The sequence below is a fragment of the Meriones unguiculatus genome, chromosome 18 (genome assembly GCF_030254825.1).
Source record: "Meriones unguiculatus strain TT.TT164.6M chromosome 18, Bangor_MerUng_6.1, whole genome shotgun sequence".
NCBI lineage: Eukaryota > Metazoa > Chordata > Mammalia > Rodentia > Muridae > Meriones > Meriones unguiculatus.
This window is the reverse complement of record NC_083365.1, coordinates 72,054,625-72,080,086: the sequence shown is the minus strand read 5'-3', so window position 1 is coordinate 72,080,086 and position 25,462 is coordinate 72,054,625. Positions and strand designations below refer to the sequence as shown.

Sequence of the window (25,462 nt, the reverse complement as noted above, 5' to 3'; positions counted from 1 at the left end):
TCCACCAGTGCCAGAAAATCAATCCTTACAAGCATGTAGTTACAGCAAAAAATAACATGAAATTGCATGTTTTAAAGAAAACTGAAAGTACTTCTTTACCTCCCTTTGAGAGTTTTGGGCAGTTTGAATCTTTACTATTTCCACACGCCCAAACTGGCAATTCTCCTGGAGGAGGAGTGCAAACCTAAACTGCACTTGCCCAGACACCTGCAGGCAATTACTGGATAAAGGTCCCTGGCTGCTGGTGAGATGTGTTATATAGCTCAGCTGCAAAGAGCAGCATGCAGACTTGAGGCCATTGCTGAGTCCAGTGTTGGTACTCTATCTTATCCACCCCAAATCAAAGCCATTTGTTGATCTAAAAATGATCACACACACACCAAAGCTCAATGCCCGAGTCAGCACTCTTTCAAACTCTTCCATCTGCATGGTTAGGCATATATGGAATATGCTATTATGCTCACTGCTGTGCCAATACCTGACACAAAGCAACTGAGGGAAAGGGTTATTTTGGCTCACACTTAAGAGTGTCCAGCATTTGACATTGTGATATGACCTTGCCATCCACAGATGCATTGGGTCACATTCCTAGCTGTGCTGGGACACTAGGCTCTTTATATGTATAGGTGCATGTGTGTGGTGTGTGTGCCTGTGTGAGGAAGCTAGAGGTCAATATCAGATGTCTTCCTCAACTACTTCTCCATGTTAGTCTTTGAGTTGGGGTCTCTCTCTGAACCCGGATTCAGTTAAGCCAGCTGGGCAGTAAGCTCCAGAGGCAGCATCCCCCTGCTTCTACCTGGGATTATAGGCCTGTGTTACTATACCTGGATTTTACACATGAGTTCTGGGGATCTTACCTCAGGTCCTCAAGCTTGCATGGCAAGCACTTTGCCCACTTAGCCATCTCCCAGCCCCTGGGGATACTTCCTGTGCCCACAGGGCCTGTCATCAAGAACCAGCTCTTTGATGACAACTTTTCCTTTTCCTGGGAGCAAAACTGCTTCCCGGAGAACAGGGCTCTCCCCGAGAACAGGGCTGTCTTGAATATACTATCAATGCCTCTACTTGCTCTTTAACCTTAGTGCACCCCTACAGTAGGGTCCCTACAATAGAGACTGGAATTCCTCCCTTTGCGATTTGCTCTCTGGATCTAATAAACTCTTGGTTGGAGGTCATCTCTCTATGGCCACTTATTAGTTAATAAAAGGATAGTATCTGTATATGAGGCAAGTGGTCTTACCATGAGATGGTGTGAACACTCACAGAGGAAAGAAAAACCTTGTCGTCTAGTATAAAGTAGGAGCTGATTAAAAATAGACCTTGTTGCTGGGGACATGGCTCAGTCACTAAAGCACTCACCATGCAAGCATGCAGACCTGGGTTTGGTCCTCAGAAGCCATATAAAAAAGCCAGGTGTAGGGGCAGGAGAAATGGTTACGAGTCTGCAGAGGAATTGAGTTTAGCTACCAACACCTCCATAAGGCAACTCACAACCATCTGTAACTCCTATTCCAAGGGAACCCAATGCTCTCTTCTAGAGTCTAAGGTTACTACACTCCGATTTACATATACATTGCACACACTAACATATACACACATACATTGTACACACTAACAACATGTACATGAACAGACACACATAGAAAGAGAGAAAAAGAGAGAAACTTTGATTTTAATAGTGCTTTATTTGTGGATATCAGCAACTGAAATCACTGTTGGAACAACATTCACCATGACCTCCATGCCATCACCCAAAAGAAATCCAAGGCTCCAGTAGTCTGAGAGTTCTAACCCCCTGAGCCATCTCCCAGCTCAGGGGACAAGAACCCTTTCCGAGGGAGGAGTTAAAAGGAGAGCTATGCACTCAGATTTGGCTGGGCTGCAGACGGCACATGCTCACCCACCTTCTCTGGGCCTGTGTTGCAGGGATCATGTACCGGAAGTCATGTGCATCATCAGCAGCCTGTCTCATTGCCTCAGCTGGGTACCAGTCCTTCTGTTCCCCTGGGAAACTGAACTCCGTGTGCATCAGCTGCTGCAACACCCCTCTTTGCAATGGGCCGAGGCCCAAGAAAAGAGGAAGCTCTGCCTCGGCCATCAGGCCAGGGCTCCTCACCACTGCCCTGCTCTTCAACATAGCCCTCTGCCTGGCACACTGCTGAAGCTAAAGGAGATGCCACCCCGCTTCATCATCTGTCTGGCCCTCCCTCCCTCACCTCCCTGCTCTCTTCTGGCTGTCCTTTTATTCTGGTTAGACAAGGGAGTCTTTTTGTTCTCTTTCAAGTAACGCAAGATTGTCATAGTCAAATACTTTTGTAAGCTCTGAACAGTTCACTCTGAATTTCTGTGTGTAGCTGAAAAAGGAGCATGGAGCAGAAAGTCCAGACCTTCCTATCACAATCAGTGTGACCACCGCCAAGGCCAGCTTGGAAGAATCAACCTTTAGAAGTCACGGAGATATGCAACTGCACTTTCCAAAGCCTCAAGCTACCATTCTGCCCTGAAGGAGTCACGGTCTACTCAGGAGCTGGTGCCTGAAGGTGACTTTGCTTTTGTGGTGGGGAAGAGCCAGTTTTTGCTCAAGGCTTCTGAACCTGACATTCACACGTCCTGCTCCTGTAAACCGTTTTCTGTGGTGGCATCAGCTGGTTTGGCCTGTGACTCAGTTGGTGGTGACTCAGAACTCAAGGGCTGGGGCTTTGCCTCTCTGGGCTTGGCCTCAGCCTGAAAAGTGCTTAAGAAAACCTTGCTAGTTGTCCTGGAGGAAGCATTACTGCGCCGGGAGGCTAGGAAGATGAGGGGGCTGCGAGCAGAGCGGGTGCTGTCCTTTGCGGAACTGAAGCGGGCGCGCTGGCGTTTCTCCTGGTTGGCGTGCTGCAGAGTCAGCCGGCAACGCAGCACCTGCCAGAACACTCTCCGGAACTGCTGAGAGGACACGTTGTACAGGAGAGGGTTGACCACAGAGCTGAGGTAGAAGAAGGTGTCTGAGAAGGGGAGGAGGATCATGTATGCCTTGAAGTACGACTTGGTCCAGTCATGTTTGGGTTTTGCTGCAGCCATGATCCGTCGAATCTGATTTGGCATCCAGCACATGGCCAGGGTCACCACAATCAGTCCTGGGAAGGCAAGAACAGGAGAGAAAAAGAGGCGGGTGGGAAAAACAGCATGAGAACAAAAACAAATAACTAAAAACCCATAAATACTCAGCCCCTTGGTTCTGTTGCTTACTGGCCAGGAAGCAGTCCCAACTTTTCAGCGCTGTGCTTGATGGCTTCTTTTTGCCACTGGCAAAGGAGAATTTAATGCTGCTTCAAGCTCAGGGGACTTGGCTATGTTAAACAGCGTTAAATGCTTTTGACAGTGTATTTTTACCTGTGGATGCCTGTTAATTTTCAAAATGTTTCCATTGTTGTGCGTGTATCCAGAAAATATCTCATATTGGCCATAAACCTGGTTTTGTCTTTTTGTTTTTAGATGGGTCCGTAAGCTATCGCCATGTTACATGAAAGGGTGTTTGCTTTGTAAACATTGGCTGGACTAAGAAGACCCAGTGAAGACTCAGTGATATGTTTAAGTCAAATGAAACTCTAACCCTTTGGTTAGACAAATACATTTTGTGACAATGATTTTGCATCCAATTTCAGGAGGAGCAAAATTGGGGACAGATTATTATAGAGAAGAGTACATGAGGCATTGATTAGCTATATGGACAGCTATTCGAATGCCCCATGCTTGCATTCTGGCTTACATAATCACAGCTGCTTCTACAATCTGACAAACTAAAATCACAATGCATGTGTGGGGGGGGGCAAAGTAGATGAAGATACATACATACATACATACATATATATATATCAGAGTCTCTACTTTTTTTCAAACACTTTGGGAAGCAATGCCCCTTCCACCTTCACTTGGGAAACCAGGTTGTTCCCAAACACCAAAATCTCTGAAACTCATTTCGTGTACAGACAGCACTCCCTCTCTCCACCTTTGTAGCACTGAGCTGCAGTGTGGATGGCCAGGAATGGTCAGGCTCTGCAGAGGAGGTATGGCCCAGCCCACCCACTGCCCTGAGAGCAGGGGATTGGCTCTGGGCACTCCCTTGTATGCCTCCTGCTTGCATTCTGGGTCACATGATCACAGCCACATCTACAGTCTGACAGACACCCGAAATCACAGGATAATAAGACTTCAGTGACAAAAGGAGAAAATAAGCCTGGGGGAGCCTTAAGCTGTCACATTCTCTTTTCCTGGGGAACTGAGCACTCAGAACAAAAGTTTTCATGAGATGGTATCTTAAAAGGATATGATGAGACTGGAGAGATGGCTCAGAAGTTAAGTTCTGTTCCCAGCACCCATGCCAGGTGACACGCAGGGGCCTGTTACCCCAGCTGCTGGGGGACCTGACGGCTTCTGGCTGCCTCAGCATCTGCATTCATGCCCACACCCCTCGGCACACATACATAATTAAACACAAATAAGGTTATCATTTTGCATTTAACAACTACTTCTTCCCACTCTGAACCCAATTTCCCAGGAAACAACAAGGATGTAACAACTAGTAGTCACAGCTTCCTGATTTTGCTAGATGGTAAATAGTTCATTAATTAATAATCCTGGGCAAACAGGCATGTTCATGAGCCCAGGGTTAGCCTTTGACAGTACATAACTCGGCTGCCTCCAAACAGAAGAAAATCCACCTGCCAGGAGGGAGGGCCTGGGAAACTCTAGTCCTTTGTGAGTTTCCAAGGATTCTGTCCGTCAGGCCTCAGCCAGGACTTTGAAATACAAACCAATCTGCTTATTTCTTCCCTTTGAATTTGCTTCCCTGAGAACAGTCAGTAAATCTAAGACTAAAATAGGCAAAATAACATATTGATCTGCTGAAAAAGCAAAATAAATAAATAAATAGATAAATAGATAAATAAATAAACTCTCTCAAGTCAAGAGCAGATTCCAAATCACCTTGTTACCACTGCTGGATAAAAACAACCAAAACAGCCACTTTTCTGATTTAAAAAAACAAAAACAAAAAAACAGCTGCACTGGGAGCTGGGACTTTGAGGGACTCCCAGCCCCCCCCCCCCGCGCTGGATTTGTTCTGCAGTTTCTACAGCTCTGAGTGAGTAGCTCAGTATTGATTATGAAGGAGAACAGATGCCTGCGTACGTGGGGAGCTGCCGTCTGCACAAGCTTCGCAGGTTGCTTTTGTTCCACCGTCTCTGGGTTTTTCAGAACCACCATTGGAGAGAGCATTTGTTAGGGTATGGGAACCGAGTGTACAGCTGTGTGTGCCATGCGACTCTGTGGGAGGTCGCTCTTTCAGAATCTAGAAAGCTGCTCCCTGTACCTCCCACAGACCAAACATGGCACAGCTCTGAGAGCCAGCCAGCAAAGGTGGTGAGAGAGGGCAGGAGGAGAGATGTTGGGGAGGAGGGGGAAAACATTAAGAGGGAAGGGGCAGGTTTGGGGAGAGATGTTGGGGAGGATGGGGAAGCATTAGTGTGCAGGAGGTAGATTTGGGGGAGAAGGGCAGATGTTGTGAAGAAGGGGGGAAGAAACATTAGGGTGGAGGGGAGAGCTTTGGGGGAAAGAGGAGAATGTTGGGGAAGAGTAGAAGCATCATGTTTCCTTTTGCATTGCATTCCTCCCACTCTCTTCATCTCCTGCTTACACAACCTTCCATTGGCTTCTTGAATGCACTTGCTCAGCCTCAATCATCCCACATTGCTCATCCCATGGAAAGAAGGAGACTCTAGGTTTCAAATGGGAAGAAAAGAAAGGAATAAGGGAAGAAAGAGAAAGGGCAGCAGGAGGAGGAAGAAATCCAGGGTCCAGGCAGAGGAAAAGGGATGGGGCAGTCTGTGATCTGGGGCTTGCTTTGTAGTTTCAGGCAGGCTGAGACCCTGGCTGTGAAATTGAAATGAAATAGCAAACGGGATGCGTCCATCTAAGTGAGTAGCAGCAAATGGGAAGAAAGATCAGAATTCCTCAATGATAAAGAGCCGACAAGGAAGCCAGGAATTCTGGCTGGAGAGGTAGGCAGGTAGGACAACAAGTATGAACTTGGAAGAAGAGAGACATACAGTCTGAATAGAAATGGACGGTTCTAACCAGTCCCCACAAGCAGGTTTACAACAGAACCAGGGACAACAAAGAGTTGTGGAACTAGCTTCCTCTACTCCAACTTCTGTTCCTTCCCATGTGAAATTTCATCTCCTGATAACCCAGAGACGTTGAAGCAATTAGTATCTTCACCTAACACATGAGAAACCTGCCTATTTCCTAAACCTGTGATACAGGCTTCCTTTTCCTCTCAAGATGCAATTCTGTCGATTTCTCCATTTTCAGCTTGATGAAGAAACATGGGCAACCTGGCTACAGAAATGGCTCAGTTGCTAAAAGCACTTGCCGTGGAAGCATTCAGCTCTCTGGCGGCTGTGGGAGCACTGGATGGACGTGAGGAGACCCTGTAAGACCAGCCTTGGCATGTGGATACGGGGATCCCAGAGCAACATCGCCAGTGTTACTAGCCACATCAGCGAGCTCTGGGTTTGACTGAGAGGCCTTGTCTCAGTGAGTAAGGGGAAAGTTAACAAGGACGGTCCTTGACACCAAATTCGGGCCTCCACATGCAAACACATAATGTCCCCACATAGGCGCCAACATACTTACACAAGCACGAATGCGTATATATGCACGAGACCCTCCCACAGACACAAAAATGGAAAAACAAAGTTTTGACAGGCAAGAACAAATGTAGTCATTAGCCACAGCCCATGTTTAATGTGAGTCTAGCCACTGAAATGACAGAAGCTGTATATTTAATTTAAATTTCTCAATCACATTGAAAGTTAAAAAAAAAAAAAAGACAGGTATCAGTGGCAATTTTTGCAATGCTGCATGACTCCACACACACAGCTGGATTAGTGTGCAAGTGAAATAGAGAATCATTATGAAAATCATTACAAAAATTATTGATTGGCTACTTTTTAATCCTCCCCACCCCCATGCTAAATCCCCACTGTGCCTTTTGCAGATAGGTACAGTCATTCCCAAGGAGCCTCTCAAGTAGCCTGCATTTGCAACACTACCCAGCACTTCTGTGTCTGACTGGATTTCTGAATCTGTACCCCTGACCATAGTGTAGACTCTGCTTTGCCACCCTCTCCCTAGAAACTCCCTGTAAACATGACGGTCAAATTGTTCAAAATCTACATTATTCTGGAAGTACAGAAACGTCCTCTGCATGTCTCATCCCACGCTCTGTCTCTCTGGATTGCATAAATCATGCTGACTGTCTGGCAGAGCTTTTGGCATACCCTTCCCTCACCTCAACTGGAGGTGAGAAAAATGGCTGCCACTTTGTCTGTTTCAGAAGATAATTTTGTTATGAGAAAATGGAGTGTTTGGCCTACAGGTGCCACCACTGGCAGTCTGAGGCTGTGCCCATGGGAATTATGAGAGTTGAGTTAGCCTTTCTAGAACAAGAGCCAACCAGCCCCTTTGTGTAAAATTTGTCACTTCACAATGACAGGTAATTGCTCATTGTTACATTTAGAAAAAAAAAAGTTGTTCTTTTCCACGATACACTGTTGAGAATAAATACCAGACCATGTCCAGAGGTAACTTTCTATTCTGGCTGTTTGAAATTGTTTCAACTCCAGTCCCAGCTACTCTATAGCTAACACAATGCTTTAAAGTCTTATTCATGGCTTAATGGAGTGCATTAAAGATTTGACTAAATTTATGTTTGGCTGCAATCAATTTAGACTTGTGTATTACATTTGGGGGAAAAAATCTATAGTGCTTTCGTCTGTGGTGCAGCGTGGAGCCCACATTTAAACAGCGTGAGTATGAACTTGAATGAAGATCAGCAAACTGAACCCTCTCACGTAGAGCAGGTAAACTGTCTTAACTGGATTATTGATAGGCTGGTATTATACCCCAGACAGCACTGCACTCTGGGTTTTCAAATGCCTTCATATCTTATCTGCTTCTCTGCATAAAGCACTTCTGGTTTTGTTCTTCCATCACCACAATAAAGTGACAAGAACCATTACACAATGACTCACCCACATCTTTGGCAGAATAATGTTCAGAAAACAGAAGCAGGGCTAGAGAAATGGCTCTGTGGGTGAGGTGCTTGTTTCACAAGTGTGGGGACTGGGTTCTCGCCCCAGAAGCCTTATAAAGTCAGATGTCGGGATGTGTGCCTGTGCCCTCAGCTCTCCTGTGGGGAGACGGGAGGTGGAAGCAGGAGAGCCTCGAAAGCTCCAGGGTCAGCTAGCCTGGTCTATGTGGCAGCAAAGAGACCATCCTCTCTCAAAAACCGAGGTGGAAGGCAAGCACCAGGACGACCAAGGTTGTCTCTGACTTTCACAGGCAATGTGTTTCCTGGCTCCTCCCCAGCCACAACGGACGGCATGCATGAACATTGTCCCAGTTTGGTTTCTGTATTGCTGTGATAAACAGCATCAAAATCAGCTTGGAGAGAAAAGACATTATTTCATGTTCCAGGTTAGAGTCCATCACAAAGGAAGCCAAGGAAGAGGCTGAGAGCAGAAGCTATAGAGGAATGCTGCTCAGCTGTCTTTCTTATATGAGTCAGGCCCTGGTAATCCCAAAGATGGAAAAGACAGACCATGGACCCTAATCATCACGGCTAAACTGATAAAAACAAGCAAGTAATTAACACAAGCTTTTTTTTTTTTTATCCCTGAGCATGACTGGCCCCCACCCTAGGGCAGGACTCAAAGGTCAGCGTTAGATGTGAGAAAGACAAGGTTTTTATAGCACAGATGTAGGGGGTTTCCACATGGGGATTAGTTAGTGAACAAAATAGGCAGGATTACAGGAGCAGACCATAAGCATAACAAGTTACTCATAACGACCTCCTGAAACAAAGATATGATTGCAAGGTGGTCCTAACAAGACAGTCATAACAAAGCTTTGAAACAAAGGTAGGGTTGCAAGACAGCTCTTAGAGCTTTTTGAAACAAAAGCATGGTTGCCATTTCCTGGAACAGGCAGTACAGAACCATTTATAGTTAAGATTACAGGAGAGGCAGAGCCCAATCCTAGAGAAACAGAGATTTAATCATAAACAGGAGTGAAACTAGTTTGTCTTTACTATAAGGTGTTTTTTTTATTTTTAATTTTATTTTTATTAATTACAGTTTATTCACTTTCTATCCCAGCTCCTCCCCTACCCTCCCAATCCCACCCTTCCTTCCTCTTCTTCTCCTATGCCCCTCCCCCAGTCCAATGAAAGGGGAGATCCTCCTCTCCTTCCATCTGAACCTAATCTATCAGGTCTCATCAGGACTAGCTTCTTTTTCTTCCTCTGTGGACTGATAAGGCTGCTCCCCCCTTAGGGGGAGGCGATCAAAGAGCCAGCCCACGAGTTCATGTTAGAGATGGTCCCTGTTCCTCTTATTGGGGAAGCCTCTTGAACACTGAGTGGCCATGGGCTACTTCTGTGCAAGGGTTCTAAGTTATCTCCGTGTATGGTCCTTGTTTGAAGTATCAGTATCAGAAAAGACCCCTGTGCCCAGATTTTTTTGTTCTGTTGCTCTCCTTGTGGAGCCCCTGTCCCCTCCAGATCTTTGTATCTCCCCATAAGGTGGTTTTTAAGCCTAAGATGGATGTTAGCTGGTTTATCAGCCCACCTGCCTTGGGTTGGCACTACCCACAGAATGCTGGGCCCTTCTACATTGGTTAGCTATCAACAAAATGTTTCACAGACAAGTCATCAGGCCAATCTGATAGAGGCAATTCTTCAGTTGAGGGTCTCTTTTTCCCAGGGTCTCGAAGTTTGTGTCAAATTGACAGCTGAATCTATGATGATCATGTACACAGAAAGAGAGAGATTAAGGGAACTCCCTTCCTAAAAACATAAGCAATGCAGGTGTTCAGTTCCATACCCTAGGTGTGTTAGCATGCATTTATAATCCCAGCATCGAGAAGGTGGTGGCATTTCACAGCACTGGAGTCAGCTGGCTTGGTTTAATTTCACAGATTCATTTGCTTCTGCAACCCTGGAATTGGTGGTATTGACTTATGTAGGACAATGCTCTCCTTTCTCCCTTCTGACCTTTAAGGTGAAGGTCGTTATCAAGTATATTCCTGTGGTATGCTCAGAGTCTCAGAAAAGACATGTGAGTCTCCTGTCACAAATGAAGAAACTTAACCCAACTGGTGTTGCCGAGGTCTCCAAGAACCAGAGCACAGGTCTCCCTGTCTCTTGCTCACAGCATTGAGACGTCCTGCCTTTGACTGCCAACGGAGGCTTCCATACTATTGTAGTTTGTAGAGAGAGTCTAGATTTAGGCTCAGAAGTTGACCTGTTGGCATGAAATGTGGTAAAAGAGACATCTACACAACCGATCATATTCCATGTTCAAACTCAGCCTCCCTCAAACAAGCATTCAGTGAGATTCCGAGGTGCATGATTCCCACCCAAAGGAAGATGAAACTACACCATGAGACACCCGAGAATGTTCAGGACAGTATGTGACTTTGGAGCCTGTGGTGACCTGGCCAACAAGGACTCTATCCATCTGAACATGCATCCATTATCTACCTGTTTTTCTGACCATTAGCTTATCTATTCACCTATCATCAGCCTATTTATCACCTGTCATTTATCTATTATCTAATACATGTACCTATTATCTATACATTAATAATCTATTATCTATCATTATTTAGCTATCTTTCAGCAAGCTATCTATCATCTATCAATCTGTTTGTTTCCCCATCCATTTTTCTATTATTGATCTACCATCTATTATCTACCTATCATCAAGCATCTTTTCATCCATTCTCTGTCTCTCATTTACCATTCATCTGTCTATCCTTTCATTTATCCTTCATACATCACCTATGTTTTCATCTGTCTACCCAATCTTCCATTAATCTATTATCTGTCTGTCATCTTGCCAGCTGCCTAGCTATTATTGATTCCTCACTAACGCGTCTGCCCATTTATCTGTCTATCTATCTTACATTAGTGCTTATAGAAATATTGATACTGAGCCATTTTGGGTGATGTCATTTGTAATATCAGCACTAAGGAAGTGGAGATAGGTGGACCTCCAGAGCTTGTTGGCCAGCCAGCCTAGCCTATTTGGGCCAATTAGAGACCTTAGCTTAAACCACAATAAGAGTAACACAACAGCAAAGGCTTGTGCCTGAGGAATAATAGCCAAGGTTGTCTTCTGACCTCCACATGCCTGCACACACAAGCTTGCGTTAGACAAGTATCTACAAACACTCAGGAAAGTGTTATTTACTAATATTGACGGAGTAGAAAAGATCTGGAAACTTAATGTCTGTCCTCCAAAATGTAGTTTGCATAATTTCAACAAATCCCAAATAGTCCCTTCCCACCTGTGTGAGAGGCCCACTGTGTTGAGCCATAGGGCCTTGTGGGTGCAGTGAGTGTGCTGAGGATGGTGAGATTTCTGAACCTGTTATGGTTGTTTTGCCCCTTTCGTCTTCACTTCTGCTTTCCAATTCTAACTGTGGTTGCAGTACGCAAGAACTAAACACTTCTTTATTTCCGCACTTTTGTTTCACAGTTTATGTTCCCTGGAGATCCTTTATTCACACAGCAGACATCTCTTGTACGGCAGCGGTCTATTATGGACACTTTCTACCCTAGGCATTGAGGAGAAGAACGAGGTGACCGCAACCTGGTTTGCGCAGAACAATGAGAAAGGGCAAAGCAAAGTGTTAAGGCAGTGAAAGCCAGAAACTAACCAACTTTCACACAAACAGGAACAACCAGATTCTTTTTGAAAGAACAGAAAAATCAACTTGACATAGAGCCTGGAGTCACCTGAGAGGAAGTCTCAAATGAGGCATAACCTATGAACTTAGTCTTTGGGGGACTGTTTTGATTATTAACTGATAAAAGAGCACCCAGTCCACTTCGGGAGGTAATATTCTCTTGTTAGGTGGTCCTGAGCTATATCAAAAGCTACTTAAGCATAAGCCTGTGAATAATCCAACAGTACTCCTTCATGGTTTGTGCTTTAAGTTCCTTCCTGAGTTTCCGTCCTGACTTCACTCAATGAAGCACTGTGAACTGGAATTAAAAGCCCAGTAAACCCTTTCTTCCTCTAAGTTGCCTTCGGTCAGACTGTTTTATCACAGCAACAGAAAGGCAACGAGAAAGAAAGGCCAGGAGGAGAGCTCAATCTGAAACGTGCCTACTGTGCAAACATGAAGAACTGAGCTCAGTTCCTGGCACTAATATAAACAATAAGATGTGTCGGCACATAGCATAGGGCAGGGGTGGGAGGGCTGGGCTGTGGAAGGGAGACAGTCGCTCACTGGCCAGCCAGCCCAGTGCAATCAGTGAGCTCAAGGTTCAGTAAGAGACCCTGCTTCAAAAACCAAGAGATCAGTACAGGAAAACACCAACATAGACTTCTGGCCCCTGCATGTATGTGTGTGTGCAGTGCACACATGCACGAATAAAGGAGAGTAAGAGTTAGCCTGGAAGAAAGCAGCCTAGGACAAGCAAGACTCAGTGCTGTTCACAATCGGGGAAGGAAATGGCAGCTTACCTTCTCAGTCTGACAAGGCTCAGTGGGGGTGTACAGAGGCGTGGGTGAGGCAATGGGGACTCAGCACGGTCAGAGTACTCTCCACCAGCCGTGAGGACTATAAATTAACTTGCATCTAGTAGGGTGAAGGAACATCTGCTATCAGCTGACATTTAAATTACAATTGCCCAATGGAAAGTAAGCATATGTTAGTTGAATGAAGAGCCAGAGAGAGACAAATAAACCCCATAAAAGGTTTTAGCGCTTTTCCAATTTATACGTTAGAGCTTGCCAATCTGCTTCCACATGCTATCAGAGGCAAGGCGTTGATCTCACTCTCTGGCCTTGAGCGACCCAAGAAGACTACCTTGGTTTAATCTCCAACATCTGAGACAATGGTTCTCACCTAAGGGCAAGAACAATAGCATCAGGACGCGGAACTTTTTAAAATGCAGATTCCTGGGGGTAGGGAGATGGCTCAGTTGGTAAAGTCCTTGCTCTGAAAGCATGGGAATTTTAGTTCAAAACCCAGAACCCATGTAAAACTCTTAGGATGGCAGCTTGCACCTCTGTTCATACTGTGGATGGGGTCAGACAGCCTACCCTATTTGGTGAGCTCCAGGCCAATGATGAGAAAATAAAGCGGGCACCTCCTGAGGACAGCCATCTAAAGTTGTCCTCTAGGCTATACACACAGACCCCCAACCCCTAGACTCACTAAATCAGGCTTTGGGGATGTGAGCTCCATGATCTGGAATTCATAAGCCTTTGGGAAATGGTATTGCTCAGTCTAGTGGGAGAATAATAATTTAAGACACACACAAAGTAAAACGCAGCACCATTGTGCTATGGATGAGCTCTGTCACTCTTGTGTGCCTCTGAGGTACTTTGTTTTAATGCACATCTGCAGTGTGAGCTGACAGAAACTAAAAAGAGCCTCCCACCATTTATCTCCTTGACAACCACCTGCCATCTTTGATCCTGTCTTTTATTACCCTTTTGCTCTCCATTCTCTCTCTACCTCCACTTCACAATTCTCTTCCTTTCCCTCCTCCATTTCTCCTCTTTCTTTCCATGGTTCTCCAATATGTAAAGCAATGACATCTCTCTTTTTTTCTCCTCTCTGTTCCCCTCCCCAATTTGCCGCATTCATCTTTTCCAAGTTTACAACATGCAACATTAACACCACACACATCAATTTCTGGAATGGCCTTGAGGACAGCACTGTGGGCCAGTTACTCAAAAGTCCTTATGCGGTCTAAGAAACTGTGGCTACAAATGGGTGATCACCACTCATTGCTAAATTTACCAAAGGAAAGAAGAGCAGTGTGGGATACAATGGGAATAGGATATAGTTGGCTACAAAGTAAGGATACTCACTCCATAGAGCCAACTGCACACCTTGTAGTGGGATATAGTCATCCATGAACCTAAGGCACCCACGCTGGAGAGCCAGCTCCATGTTCTGTGTTTGCTAACCCCATTCAACTTGCATGTAACTTCTGTAGTGACCCCTAAGCTTGGTAACCTTTATTTAAACAAACTGGTCTTATTGAGAAATGTTACCGAGGAGAAGATGGAAAGGCTCCTAGGGTTTGTTTTCAAAGAAAAGCACAGGCAATGGCTTCAAAATGATGCAAACGCCACAGATGACTGCTTCCATCCATGAAGACAGATGGTTGAATGTCCCATCCTTGTCCTGAGAATTTGATGGCATCCAGGAAAAAGCTCTCTCCCCAATATGGTCTATCCGCCATGTGGAGGCCAAAGACACCCCAAAATGGAGCAGAGGTTCTAAATGGCCTGTAATTTGCTAAGCAGCCTATCTATCTCATTCTGTGCTATAAGCTGAAGCGCAAGATGAAAACTATAAATCTCTATAGTAGCAAATATACATTTTGAAAATGAGCCCTCTTGTCTGGGAGTTGAACACCCATTTGACCTCGAAGTCAATAGCTTTCTGGGTCATCGCTGTGGTTCACTGCCTGGGTTCCTTTGTGATGCATGGTAGATGAACAACTGAAACACGCTGGACAAATATTTTCTATGTGCATCTTAACCAGATATAGATTTCTATGAAAACAGACGGCTCTGAAGGCGCTGATAGCAAAGCTCTCCACTGCAGCGTGGCTGCAAAAGCCCACAGTGATTTCTCAGCATGAGAACTCAACAGTTTCTTCACCCGTCACACGTAGGACAGGAGTGGGTGGAGGGAACCAGGGCACGGTGCCCTGCAAGCCTGCTGGGGGAACTGTGTGCGGCTTAAAGAGAAGCTCCCAGCTGGTGCAGCCACCAGACCAAATCTACTCTTACCACCTGTGCAGGGGCAAGCCACGTTAATACTGATTAATGGCTAAAAGCCTGCAGGGTTTTCTTTTTCCTATTTAAATTTTTATTTTTGTGTGAGCGTTGGGGCTCACACATATATGTAAAGGCCAGCTGTTGGTACTGAGTATCTTTCTCAGTTGCTCTTCATCTTGTTTTTCAGACTGACCCTGACCTCACCCATAACTGACTAAACTGGCTGGCCACTGAGCTCTGGGGGCCTCTTTCTCCCCACTGCTGGGGTTACAGGGGGCCACCACCCACACTTGGCTTTTTCACATGGATTCTGTGAGATGAAATTCAGGTCCTTGTGCTTGCATGGTAGACACTTGTCCAACTGAGCCCAGCCCTGAAATATAGCACTTTCTCATAGAATGTAGTTGTCTATAAATAGTAAAGAATTAAAATCACAAAAGACTGGCACTGAGAAGACTTCAGAGAATAGCATATTGGTGAAGCAGAGTCCCCAGAGCAGGGGATGAGGCCCCTGGGAAGCTCTGTCCGCTAGGCTTCCCTGCAGGTGGTACCTGTCCTCCTGGGAGCAACCCTGGCAGCTGGAGCTAGCCCAGCCTGGAGAAGCAGTAAAGGAGGTTAGGGGTGTGGACAAAGACCAGCATGACTACTGCTCCTGTCCTCTGTTCCCTCCTAAGGTTCCTGCATGGGCTCCAGAGCAGGGGAGAATCAGGGCTACAATCTCATGACAGAGAGGGGAACAGCTAGCCAATGCTGCCTTTATCAGACCAGGGACCAGGGATGGGGTCAGGGCATCAGAGAAAGGATGGTTGGGCCAAGTGCTTTCTCCTGGGGGTTTGGAGGACTCTGTGCTGCCCAGGAAAATCAGGTTCTGAAAGGCTTGGTGTTAGGAAACATGGGTGATTAGTGTTATACAATTAGTAAGCTAGACCCCATGACTGTATCTTGCTGCTGCTGCTGCTGGAATTAGCATCAAAGATTAAATGCCGGATGTGGCTTCAGTCTTTCCTGGTCTAAACATGGAGTGTGTAGACGAGCTCAGGCAGCCATAGCAAAATTTCGCTGACTGATGGCTTAAGCAGGCACATGTTTCTCACAGCTCAGAAAGCAGCTTGAGTCTTAGGGCTCCTCTGCCACTAACTGTTCTTGTGCTTTCTACTAAAACTCATTTCTTTCCCTGCTTCTTGCTGAAACAGCCCCATGGGGTACATAGCACAGCAAAGGTCAGTGGAGGAAACAGGATACTGAATACCACATCCCCAAAAGAGACCTGTTATAGGATGTTCATTTGTCTCAGCATAATCTACCAGGCTGATAGGCCCCAGTCCACCACAATGACACCACAGTGCTTATCAGAGAAGCTGAAGGCCAAGGCCTGGAGTGGAGGGTTTATATGTGACCCAAAGGTGTAGAGAAAGGGTAAGGAAGGCCTCCAAAGAGTACATGGCACAGGCAGGGGGCCATCCTGTCTACCCTCTATGCTGGAAGGCCTCAGGGGAAGGAAACGTGATCACTGCAATTCTAAGTTGCTATTAGAGCACAATTAGATTGCTTGGGATGGGGCTGAAAAAGAATTGAACATGACAATGGAAAGATTGGCTCCTGTTCTACCTGACACCAATACTAAGAAAGAATTCCCAGGCTACATCTGACTTTTTCTCCATCTGACATGGGAAATGCCACCAACAAAAGCATTCTTAGCCCCTGTTCTACAAAATAGAGATTAAACCAACAGCTGAGAAGGGTAAATGAGAGCATGGAGACCTAATGCCAAAAAGAATACCTACTACCACATAAGAGCCAGTCAGTTACCGCCTCCACCACCACCACCATTTCTATCCCCACGCTCTCCTCCAAAACAACCACACCACTGCTACAAGCCCATCCACAACCAGCTCCACTTTACTTCCGCCACCTCCATCGGGGCTACTGTCTCCAGCACCACTCCTGTGTCTATCAGCAGCCTAGGACTAAGTCCACAATCAACTCCACCTAGGCCTCTACCATCACATCCTTTTCTACCACCAACATTATGAGACTATGTCCAATTCCACCTCCACTATCCTGCCTCCTCCACCTCCATATAACTATATCCACAGTCAACCCCCCGTCACCATCACCTCTACGTTTCCTATCACTTCCACCTCCACCATCAACTCCATTGCCACTATCATCTTCACCATCTCTGCACTTGCACAGGACAAACACAACATCCACCTCTATCGTTTACACCTCTGTTACTACTTTCGTTGTCGTCACTATCTCTGTTCCCTCATCCTCCATCCCTACCATCCCCGTTACCTTGCTACCAGCATCATATCAGAACTTCCTTTAGGGGAGTTGTTAGTCTAACCTGAACTCCAAACTCACAGATAAAGTCCAGAGAGACTCCTCTTTCCTATTAATAGCAGAGCAAGGACCAGACCTTAGATCTGACTGACTGCTCAGAGGTCTCTCTACTACCCGGAAATGGAGCACCTACCGTTCTGCCCTGAGACTCAACTCACTTCTCTGCCCCTCATAAACACACACACACACACACACACACACACACACACACACATACACACACACAGGCACAGGCTTGAACACACACACACACGCACACACACACACACACACAGGCACAGGCTTGAACACACACACACGCACACACACACGCACACACACACACACAGGCACAGGCTTGAACACACACACACAGGCACAGGCTTGAACACACACATGCACACACGTGTGCACATATACATATGTGCACACTTGATTTTAAAGGATGTAAACTGAAAAATTGATGGAAAATAGGAGTGTAAGAAGAAAAGAAGAAAAAACCATCCAAATACCAGGAAGACTGGGTCCATGAACCTTCTCTCAACTTCCTGTCATCACGGAGCTCTCAAAAGAGGGGCGATAAAGCACAGAGATGCTCTAAAACTGTCTAGGCTCCTAGTTAAGGCCTGAGAGAGCCTTCACTCCAGCTACCTCGGCCCTTGCTTCTCTACCCCATTCTTCAATCCACTATACAGAGAGGGGCAAAGATGTAACGGCCAGATCTGAAGTCTTAGCCCCTCTACTGACTAGCCGTGTGATCACGGCTTGTGTTGATGTGGCACTGGTAGAAGAACAATATCCATGTCATTATCATTAGGGAAGCCCAAGGGCACGCGCGCACGTCAAGCAGCGAAGACAGCAGTCATTGCTGAACAGCCATGCACAGCACTTATTACACAGTCCAGTTAGCCGCCCCAGGACAGAGGCTGCCCCACTGGACGTGGCACACGTGCCGCAGACGCCACTTCTAGACGCTTCTCACGCTGATGCTCACACATTCGCTTACTTGTATACATGTGTTCGTGCGTGCAGGCTCGTGTGCACACGGAGCCCTTGCATGTGGATGGCCAGAGGACATTTCAGGTACTATTCCCTAGGCCCTGTCTACCTTTTGCGTTGTTTGAGATAGGAAACCTGCCAGGTAGGCTAGGGTGGCTGCAGGGAGCCTCCTTCCACCTCTTCAGTGCCGGGGTTACCATCACACCCAGCTACTGGGCTCGGGTTCTGGACCTTGTGTGTTCAAGCACTTTAGTAGCTACACAGTCTCCTTAGCCCTACACTTGTTCACTTAACCCTTACCCAAAGCCCCACAAGATCCCCCACTATTTGCTCTCATTGCCAACACAGTTAAAAAAGCTGAGGTAATAAGTGGGTTAAACCACCTACACAGCTGGCAAACAGTAATGCCAAGGGCTTAACCCCAACCACCAGGAAGTCCAAAATCCTTGCACTTAAGTCCACTGCCCTCAGCCAACCCTCCTCCTCCTCCTCCTAGAAGCATGCAGGGGGGGGGGGGATGCTAAGATGACACCTTCCCTGAGACTCTGTTGCAAATTAAGATAATTCAACCACCAAATGGCTACAAGTTCAGAGACGAATCTCTTCTTGTGGATGTCACAGTGAAGAACAAAGAAACTCAAACTCAGCTGTCAAGAAATAAACTTCCCTCTACCGTACTCCTGTGACAACGGAGGGTATTATCATAAAGCAGCTACGCAGCTACACAAACACAGCAAACTTCCTTGTTACTAGGAAAGAAGCTTGTATTCAAAGAATACAACTAGCTTTGAATGCCAGCCCAGCAGGCAGGCTAGAGCAGTGAGGAATGTATGCTTTTGAGGGCATTCACTTTATGACAAGCGAGAACCATGCCCCAACCCCTCTCCTACCCCATCCCTACCCCCAACAGAAAGTGGTTCCTGGGCAAGGGTCTTTCCTATGAAAATGTGTTTAAAGTGTGTGTGGAATGCCCTTTCTCATGCATCCTGGGTCGGGCTGCCTGGGCCCTTCCCCTTAAGTACAATCTAAAATCCAGTCTGAAAGTACATTAGAAAATGAGTTCAGCTCCCCATTATCTGTTCATCTCATGTAGGTGAGCAGGAAAATTCTTGCTACAACTTTAATCAAATGATGGGAAAGATACCAGGAGGAGGCACGGGCAGGAACAGGATTCCAGCTGTACCTGATTTACAGCCTAAGGTCTCCACAGGAATATTAAGGCTCCCATGAAGGTGGAGAAGATGGTATCAGCTTCTAAGACAGGGTTCTCTTTCAGGGCAATCAGGTGAGGATGCACTCCTGTTAATGGCTTGAAATGAAAGGGTGCTTGCATGGTAGAGTAAGAATAAATCCCTATTGGTTGCTCCTTCTACTAATAAGGGCAGGGAAAAAATCTTTAATGAAATAGTCTCACAAAATTGGGAGCATTAAGTGCAATTTCTCCCATCTAAAGGCAATAGTAAGTGATGGAAATCTACATTATCACACGTGTAAGTACTGTGTGGCCATGCGCTGTAAGATCCTGCTTTCATGTTTAAACCTATTCCTCCTTCATTTTCTCATCACCGAATTGGCAGATCATCTGCGTGCTTTCCTCAGCTCCGTCCTTCTCCGTCCTTCTCATCGTCTGATTCCCTTCTGAAGGGCATTCTCATAACTCTGGTTTGATTTGCCATCTCTCTAGGGATATGCAACTTCCAAGCAGGAGCTCCAGCCTCAAGAGATGCCCACAGCTGGATGCCGCTACAGCGGTGGTCCTCACCCTTCCCAAGGCTTCGACCTGCTTACCCAGTTCCTACTGCTGTGATGACCCCAACTATAAGATTATTTTATAAAAAATGCATAACTGTAATTTTGCTACTGTTATGAATCATACTGTAAACATCTATGTTTTCTATGGTGTTAGGAGACTCCTGTGAGAAGGTTGTTCCACTCCCCAAAGGGGTCACAACCCACAGGTTGAGAATCACTGCTCTGGAGGGACACTCGATTTCTTGGGAAGGTCACCTCCTGGCCTCTGATGGGTGAAGAGCAGAATTCCAACTGATTCCTGTCAGACACTGCCTGGCACCATACAAAATCTGCAAGTCCTTCACGTTTGACATGACGGCAAACATACAGCATTCTCCACTAAATCTTAGAAACACCGGAGAAAGATAAAGGTGATCAGGGCTGGAAAGGTGTCTCAGTAGTTAACAACTGATTGATTAAATAAAATAGAATGGAGGTAAGTGGAGACATAAAGCTATATTATATAAATGCAGGTTTATTGGGAGCAGTGGGGGAGGGGTGGGGAAGGGGAGCTGATGCAGGTGGGGGGAGGAAGGGGGGAAGGAGGACAGGAAGCAGGAACTAGGATGTCTGGTTATATAGTGAGGGGCCCCTGAGAGAGAACCCTGCCCCTAGGTGAAGGGCAGGGTGAATGGCAGCCACACCCTGCACCAGTAGGGGCTTTGACAACGATGGACACTGTTCTTGAAGAGGACCAGAGTTAGGTTCCCAGCACTCATACCTGGCAGTTCTCAACCACCTGCATCTCCATCTCCAAGGGACTCACTGCCCTCTCTTGGCCTCTGTGAGAACCTACACTCACAGGCATATACCCCACCCCACCACACACACACACACACACACACACACACACACACACACACTTTTAAAAAAGAAATCTTGTTTTATTTTTTTTAAATCAAAGAAGACTAAACATTTTCTTCAGGAAAATGGACCCAGAAAAAAAAAAAAGTCTGGAACATCAAGATGGCTGAACCTTTCCTGTATCAGAAACTCTGAACTCCATCAGAAACAACTGCTTCCCAGAGCAACGTTCTACTTGAGGGAGGCCACCACCAAGGACAGAATCAAGGCTAAGGGGCAGGAGGAGGCCACGTCCTGAGAAATCACTGAGACGGGGCGTGAGTAAATAACAAACCACAAAGAGAAGAACGGCAGGCATGTGGCCAGCCTGGCCCATTGCACGCTGGAAGCCCGCACCAGCAGAAGCCAGAGTAGAATGCTGGCATGATGGCTCAGTGGGTAAATATGCTTCCTATGCAAGCATAAGGACTGAGATTTGATCCCAGATCACACATAAAGCCAGGCTGGCATGGAGGCAGGAGCACTTGCCTATAATCCCCGTGCTCCTGTGCAGCTCAGCCAGGGCGGACAGTAGCCAAACAAGAAACCCTGTCACAAACAAGGTGAGGGCCACCACCCGAGGTTGTCCTCTGACTTCCAGACGTGTGCCTACACATGCACGCGCCTGTACTCACACTCAAGTGTCTGTTCATGCTTGTGTGTGTGCGTGTGTGTGTGTGTGTGTGAGAGAGAGAGAGAGAGAGAGAGAGAGAGAGAGCAGTTAAATAAAGAAGAAACCTCGAGTGGCCTTGGGATGCAGTTGTGTCTGCACAGACAGGCACCCACCTGCTCTCTACCTTTGCAATGGCTGGGTACCGACATGCCCAACCCCACATGCTTCAGTGAGGGCAAGGGAGGCCAAGGGCAGGTGGTCATGCACCCAAGGCCATCAGGATGGACAGAAGGGAGGGACAAAATAGGGCCTACGTTGGACAGTTTTCACTTCCCCTCAGCTACAGCTGGTTCTCTCAGCTCTCGCTGCCCCAGGCATTCAGACTCCAGCTTTGAGGGCAGCACTGTGTCATTGGGAGCTTTAGAATCAAGTGGCCCCTTCACTGACCAGCGCGTGACTCTGAGGAGCGAGGTACTGACCCTTGTGTCCTTGCTTTCATTGATTTTGAGACTGAGAAATGAATATCTTCTTTACCGGATTACTGGAAGGAATATAAATTGAGATATACGTCAATGGCCAGTATATTGATAATCAATGAATGTCCTTTCCCTTCTGCTTCCTAAACCCTGGGTTTGAGGCAAAGACAAAATAGAGCCTTGGCCACTCTCCTGACTCAGACAGGGGTTTCTGCACAGTATGGCATCTGGGTGATAAGGTAGATACTAAAATTTCTACTGGCATAGAATGAACTCACTCTTCTTTGTTAAAAACATCTGTGTGTGTGTGAGAGAGAGAGAGATCTGCATGTACCTGAGTTTATGCGTATAGATGTGTGCATGCTGTGGCAGGTGAATCAAGATCAAAAGACAACCTTGCGCATTGGTCCTCGCCGTCAGCCTTGTTTGAGGCAGGGTCTCTCTGTAGCCTCCCACCCATGTTCATACTTAGACCAGGTGGTGCAAGAGTGTGCAGAGATGCCCCTGTCTCTGCTTCACATCTCCCCATGGGGTCAAGGGGATTATAGACCTATGCTACTACACCTGACTATTACTTGGCGTTTGGAGATTTGATCTTAGGTCCTCATGCTTGGGTGGCAAACAGCTCACTGAGCCACTTCCCCAGTCCTCTGCTTAAGAGCATTTTCATGTTCCTTTGGGGATCTTTACGCTTGACCCACCCCCCCTCCAAAGGCAAATAGCTAGTGAAGCAGTGGATAATCAGGATCCTAGGGGCTGGTTTCATCCCTGATGAGCATGGGACCTAAAGCAGACAATGCAGAGGAAGCCTGGGACTAGAAGTGCCAAGGAGTGGTTCTCTGCTGAGCTTGCTCAGTCATAAAAAAAAGTCTGTAAACCTTAGTTCATGACTTCCCCAACACAGGAAGAGTGCCCTGAGAGACTCCCCTTAATCAAGGCAAATAGATAAAGAAATCGAAGGATCAAACTGTGGGGAGCAGGGTGCACACCTGTAATCCCAGCTCTCAGAAGGCTAAAGCAGGGGCATTATGAGTGAGTCAAAGGTCATGAAGTCTACTTATAGCCTTCAGTCACAGCAGCGAGTACATTTTTATCCTTCTGGGTTTTGGAGATAGGATTTCGTGTAGCTCTAGGTAACCTCCAACTGGATGTGTAGCCAAGGGCAATGATGACCTTGACCTCCCAGTCTCTTGCTGCCACCTCCTGAGTGCCGAGATTATAGCAGGTCACCACAGTTTGCTGTCTCTTGGATTCTGTGGTGGTAGTGGTTGTGCTTTTGCTGAAGCCAAACTGAATGTAGTTTTCTTGTGTATGTGTCTGTGGCCATGTCATATGTATGTACTTGTGTGTAGGTACATGCGTCCATCCATACGTGCACCTGTGGGGACCAGAGTGTCATTTGGATGTCTTCCTCAACTTTCGCACTATTTTTGAGACACTATCTCTTCAGTAAGTCTGTAATCTATTTGGACTAAAGTGTCTGGCTAGCAAGTTCCAGGGATCCTCCTGTACCCATAACACCGTACTTGGGTTGAGCCCCTCACAGCCACTCTGGCTCTTTAGGAGGCCACAGCCACCCTGGCTCTTTACGAGGCCACAGCACCCTGGCTCTTTACGAGGCCACAGCCACCCCTGGCTTGGGTTTGAGCCCCTCACAGCCACCCTGGCTCTTTACGAGGCCTTCATGCTCGCAGAGCAAACACTTTGGTCACCAGACAGCTTCCCAGGCATGACTGAGCATGTCGTGTCTGTTTGTTTTGAACATCTAACCCGCAGAGTCCCAACTACAGGGAAGATTTTAATTTGGTGACATACGAAAGGGACTCTTCAGTTGGTGACGTTAATACTGTTCAACCACTCAGGCATACCCAAGAGCCCCTGCAGCCATAAGAAGCATAGACTTGTGCCCATCGAAGTGAAAGCCAAGCGGACATGGATGGCCACTCCTCATCACTCAAACCATAAGGACTTTATTTATTTAAAGCTCAATCTCTCTCCTTTCTCTTTATTGACAAAAATGAATGACCCTTCCCTTTCATAGCAAATCTATACTTATGTGTTTCCTGTTCCAAAACCAATATACCCTTTCTCCTACTCTCACAAGATATCACTGAGTATAGAGCTTAATGTTGGAAGCAGGTTCACAGAACATTCCAGTGGGGCCTTTGTTATTTGACCAAGGAGAAAGCTGAAGACAAGAGCCTAGTCAACACCTTCACAGGCTGAGTCCTCTGGGTTCCAGACCAGTTCTCCTGACCCCCAAAGCTGCAGTCTTATTCATGGCCAAAGGAAACTATGGGTTGATTTATGGAGAAAGTATGGAGGCTCATTCTGCAGATCTGTGTACTGACCAGCAGTGTGACCTTGGAAATGTCATGCAACCATTTCGGACTTGCTTGTTCATTATTAAAATTAGGGGGCTGAACTAAGAGGCCCATAAAATGTCAGAAGTTTAATGAACCTAGAGAGTACAGGCAGACTGTAAGCTGAGTCAGCATCACAAGGAAGTAAGAATCTACTCAATATTGGTTTCTAAAGGTGAACACTTTCAAAGATGCAGGCAGAGAAGGTGCTGAGAGCCCTGCAAAGCTGTGCATTGAAGATAAGCCCCCACATACACTTTCGTTCTTCTAGAAGCACTTGGTACCTTTAAATTCATCTTCCAAAATTGTATTAGTTACTTTTCTCACTGCTGTTACGAAATACCCAACAAGAAGCAGTTTAAGCAAGGGAGAGTTCATTCTGCCTTACGGTTGAGAGGATGTGGTCCAGCATGGCAAGGATGAAAGCAGGAACAAGGGACTGGCAGGTCACATTGTATAAACAACCAGAAAACACAGAGTAAACGTAAATAGGAAGTGGCCATGTGACCCACTTCCTTCAAAAATTCTCTCCCTCTTAAATATTCACATCCTTTCCAAACAGCATCCCTATCTGGGAACAAGTGTTCAAACACTGAGCCTATGGAGGTCATGTCACACTCAGCTGCAACACAACTCTTTGTGAAAAGAGGCCACCCTAATTCTAGGTTGCTGATGTTTCTCACCTCTACCTGGATTTTGCTTTGCAACAGTTGGCCCAGTTTATTTATTTATGTCTTCACATTTACTCCCCAGATTATTCTAAGATGAATAAAGGGCTCTCATCATATAGAGAACCTTCCCACAAAACAAGAAAAAGATGCAGACAATCTAGTAGGGAAAAATACACAGAAGGTGTGAACAGGTCCTTCACAGGAGTTCATCCAAATGACTAATATCTAAAAATTAGATGGTTGAGATCCCAAGTTACAAGAGTCACGTTGAAACTCTATGGAAGGCTAGGAAGATGGTTCAGTGGGTAAAGTGTTGGTTTTGCAAGCATGAGGACCTGAGTTAAATCCCTGGAACTCATGCTTTTAAAAACAAAAACAAAAGAAAAGAAAAAAACAAACAAACAAACAAATCTAGGCATAACAGTCATGTTTTTAATCCCGGCCGTGGGAAGGCAGGATCTTTGGGGCTCTCTAGCAGCTTATCTAGTCTACTTGACAAGTTCCAAGTCAGATACTCTGTCTC

The 25,462-nt window shown here is 46.3% G+C and overlaps 2 protein-coding genes across 7 annotated transcripts in view; one reads left to right on the top strand and one right to left on the bottom strand.

The window, feature by feature from the left end:
- Positions 1-8,052, top strand: part of Lypd1 (LY6/PLAUR domain containing 1) — a 43,901-nt gene extending 35,849 nt beyond the window's left edge. For 5 of the 6 annotated variants that reach the window (XM_060371814.1, XM_021640300.2, XM_021640301.2 and 2 more), the window contains one exon: positions 1,927-3,449. In XM_060371814.1, the coding sequence (XP_060227797.1) occupies positions 1,927-2,162 (236 nt within the window). In that variant the 3' untranslated portion in view covers positions 2,163-3,449. Of the gene's footprint in view, positions 1-1,926; positions 3,450-6,351 lie in introns of those variants that run through there. The other variant, XM_060371816.1, reaches the window with a different exon arrangement.
- The window catches only part of Gpr39 (G protein-coupled receptor 39), a 191,261-nt gene continuing 167,464 nt past the window's right edge, over positions 1,666-25,462 (bottom strand). The window contains exon 2 of the mRNA XM_021640296.2: positions 1,666-3,116. Coding sequence (XP_021495971.2) covers positions 2,602-3,116 — 515 coding nt within the window. The 3' untranslated portion in view covers positions 1,666-2,601. The remainder of the gene's footprint in view (positions 3,117-25,462) is intronic.